The sequence below is a fragment of the Sprattus sprattus genome, assembly GCF_963457725.1.
Source record: "Sprattus sprattus genome assembly, chromosome: 14".
Classification (NCBI taxonomy): Eukaryota; Metazoa; Chordata; class Actinopteri; order Clupeiformes; family Clupeidae; genus Sprattus; species Sprattus sprattus.
This window is the reverse complement of record NC_137912.1, coordinates 16,421,015-16,423,430: the sequence shown is the minus strand read 5'-3', so window position 1 is coordinate 16,423,430 and position 2,416 is coordinate 16,421,015. Positions and strand designations below refer to the sequence as shown.

Genomic DNA, 2,416 nt, shown 5'->3' with positions numbered 1-2,416 from the left:
CGTGTGACGACACATGTGTGATGTGTGTCTTTGAATGTGTGCGTGTCTGTGTGTGTGTGTATGTGTGTGTGTTAGTGAGGACTATTGATTGTTCTCATTGCATAGGCAAGCACACATATCATGTGATGCGTATGTAAGCAAGGCATCTTAGCCTCAATCAATAACTACCCAGCAGCCCCTCTGAACCCTCCTCATAATCATAGGGTGTTGTCTGTGTGTGTGTGTGTGTGTGTGTGTGTGTGTGTGTGTGTGTGTGTGTGTGTGTGTGTGTGTGTGTGTGGGTGTGTGTGTGTTTGTGTGTGTGTGTGTGTGTGTGTGTGTTTGTGTGTGTGTGAGAGAGAAAGACAGAGAGGGAGAGAGAGCTTTTGAACAAAGCTGTGAGAGAAATGAAAGCACAGGAGCCTATTGAGTAAAGAGGAAAACATTGAGTGGGTTTTCTTAATCATGGTAAGTTATTCAGTGATACATATGTTGTCCATGCTGTTATAATAAGACTGTAAAGCTGTGACAACTATTCTGTAGTGGCACTTCCCTTCACCGAGACTAAAAACACTAAAGTTGTCTGGACCATTGAGGTCAAATTAGTTAACCCCTAAAATGATGCTCTCAAGGATCTAATCCATAAAATACAAACCACAAACATAAAAAGTGTGTGTGTGCGCACACACTCACCCAAAGGCAGGTTTTCCTTAGAGATTGAGGAGTTGTTTTTTTTTTTTACCAGTGAGGAGACCACATCCCAAACTGCTCAGTGTTTATGTCTGCTGGAGGGGGAGGGTGAGGGGTTAGACTGGCGAGACATGTTATTACCTCCCAGCAGCTCTTAGTGGCACAGATGTGTGTGTGTGTGTGTGTGTGTGTGTGTGTGTGTGTGTGTGTGTGTGTGTGTGTGTGTGTGTGTGTGTGTGTGTGTGTGTGTGTGTGTGACTGAAAGAGAGAGAGAGAAAGAGAGGAGAGAGAGAGAGAGACAGAGAGAATGGTGTGTGTGTGAGAGATAGAGTGAGAAAGAGAAATGTGTGTGTGAGAGAGAGAGTAAGAGAGAGAGAGAGAAATAGAGAGGTGTGTGTGCAAGAGAGAGAGAGTAAAAGAGAGAGAGAGTGAGAGAAGTGTGTGTGAATGAGAGAGAAAGAATAAAGGAGAAAGAGAGAGAGAGCGCGAGAGGTAAAAAAGAAAGGATGCCAAACACAGAGTAGGCTGCCTGACAACTAATCTACCATTGGCTGACATTGTGTTTCTACCAACCAATCAAATGCTTCCATGCAAAGAAGTACAAAATGCCATGAAGTATGTTGTGAAAAGGTGATCACACAGAAACAGGCAGAGATCACAGAAGTTTGATTCTCTTTTCAAGCATTTCCCATGTTTTTAAAAGGGCTTTCCTATAACACCACAGAACACAGATTATATTATCCATTAAAAGATTTTTAATTCCTTTTCAGAGATCTGTTTTTTTAACGTGGAAAGTGCCTTTCATCTCTAAATCTGTGTGTTTGTTTGATCTCCCAAAACCCACAGCTGACTTCTACCCTCTCACATATGGCTTGTATTCAGAACACAGGCATCAGCATACTTAGATAGTCAAGTTAAAGTTCAACCAGTTGTCTTCTCAAGCCAGCATCATCAACATTATATGGCTATGTTTTTATGCATGAGGAAGAGGTTAGTGTCTGAGGAGGCTTATAACTGACAACTGAATAGAAAACTAATGTATCTAAGCAAAGAATGTACTTACAAATATCACCTGATTACACACACACAAACCACTGAGTTATTGAACATCAACTAAAGATCAAGTGTATGTAATCAATAAGGATTTGAACTCACTGCAGTGTTGTAGTACATGTTCTTGCATGCATCGTTGTAGTACATGTTCTTGCATGCAGTGTTGAAGTACATGCTCTTGCATGCAGTGTTGTAGTGCATGCTCTTGCATGCAGTGTATGCACACACAGTGTTGTAGTATGCACTTAAAACTCTCTCCCTCCTTCTCTCTCTCTCTTTCTCTCTCTCTCTCTCTCTCTCTCTCTCTCTATCTCTCTCTCTCTTTCTCTGTCACACACACATGTGCACACACAGCAGTAAGAGGAATTCCACTGTCATCTAATACTGACTATCAAAAGCATGTGACCAACTAGGATTTATCTCTAAAGCAATCTAACTTGTTGCCATACAATTAACTTTAATCCACAAAGACTATCGGTCTCTCTTTCTCTCTCTCGCTCTCTCTCTCTCTCTCCCTCTCTCTCTCTCTCTCTCTCTCTCTCTCTCTCTCTCTCTCAACCTTTGTATCTTTGACTATCTCCCAAGCTCTTACAGTAATTTCCCCAAACTGTTACAGCACTTTGGAATGTTCTAGAATGTATCACCCTCTTTACACAACACCGATAAGGGAACAGACACCCAAAGCTAGACCAAG

General features: G+C 41.8%; 1 protein-coding gene across 1 annotated transcript in view; it reads right to left on the bottom strand.

Moving 5' to 3' along the window:
• LOC308375536 (decorin) overlaps window positions 1-1,923 on the bottom strand; it is a gene marked incomplete at both ends in the record, with an annotated part of 13,129 nt that extends 11,206 nt beyond the window's left edge. Inside the window, one exon of the mRNA XM_080851701.1 lies at window positions 1,825-1,923. Coding sequence (XP_080707827.1) covers window positions 1,825-1,923 — 99 coding nt within the window. The remainder of the gene's footprint in view (window positions 1-1,824) is intronic.
• Window positions 1,924-2,416: the final 493 nt, after the last annotated feature.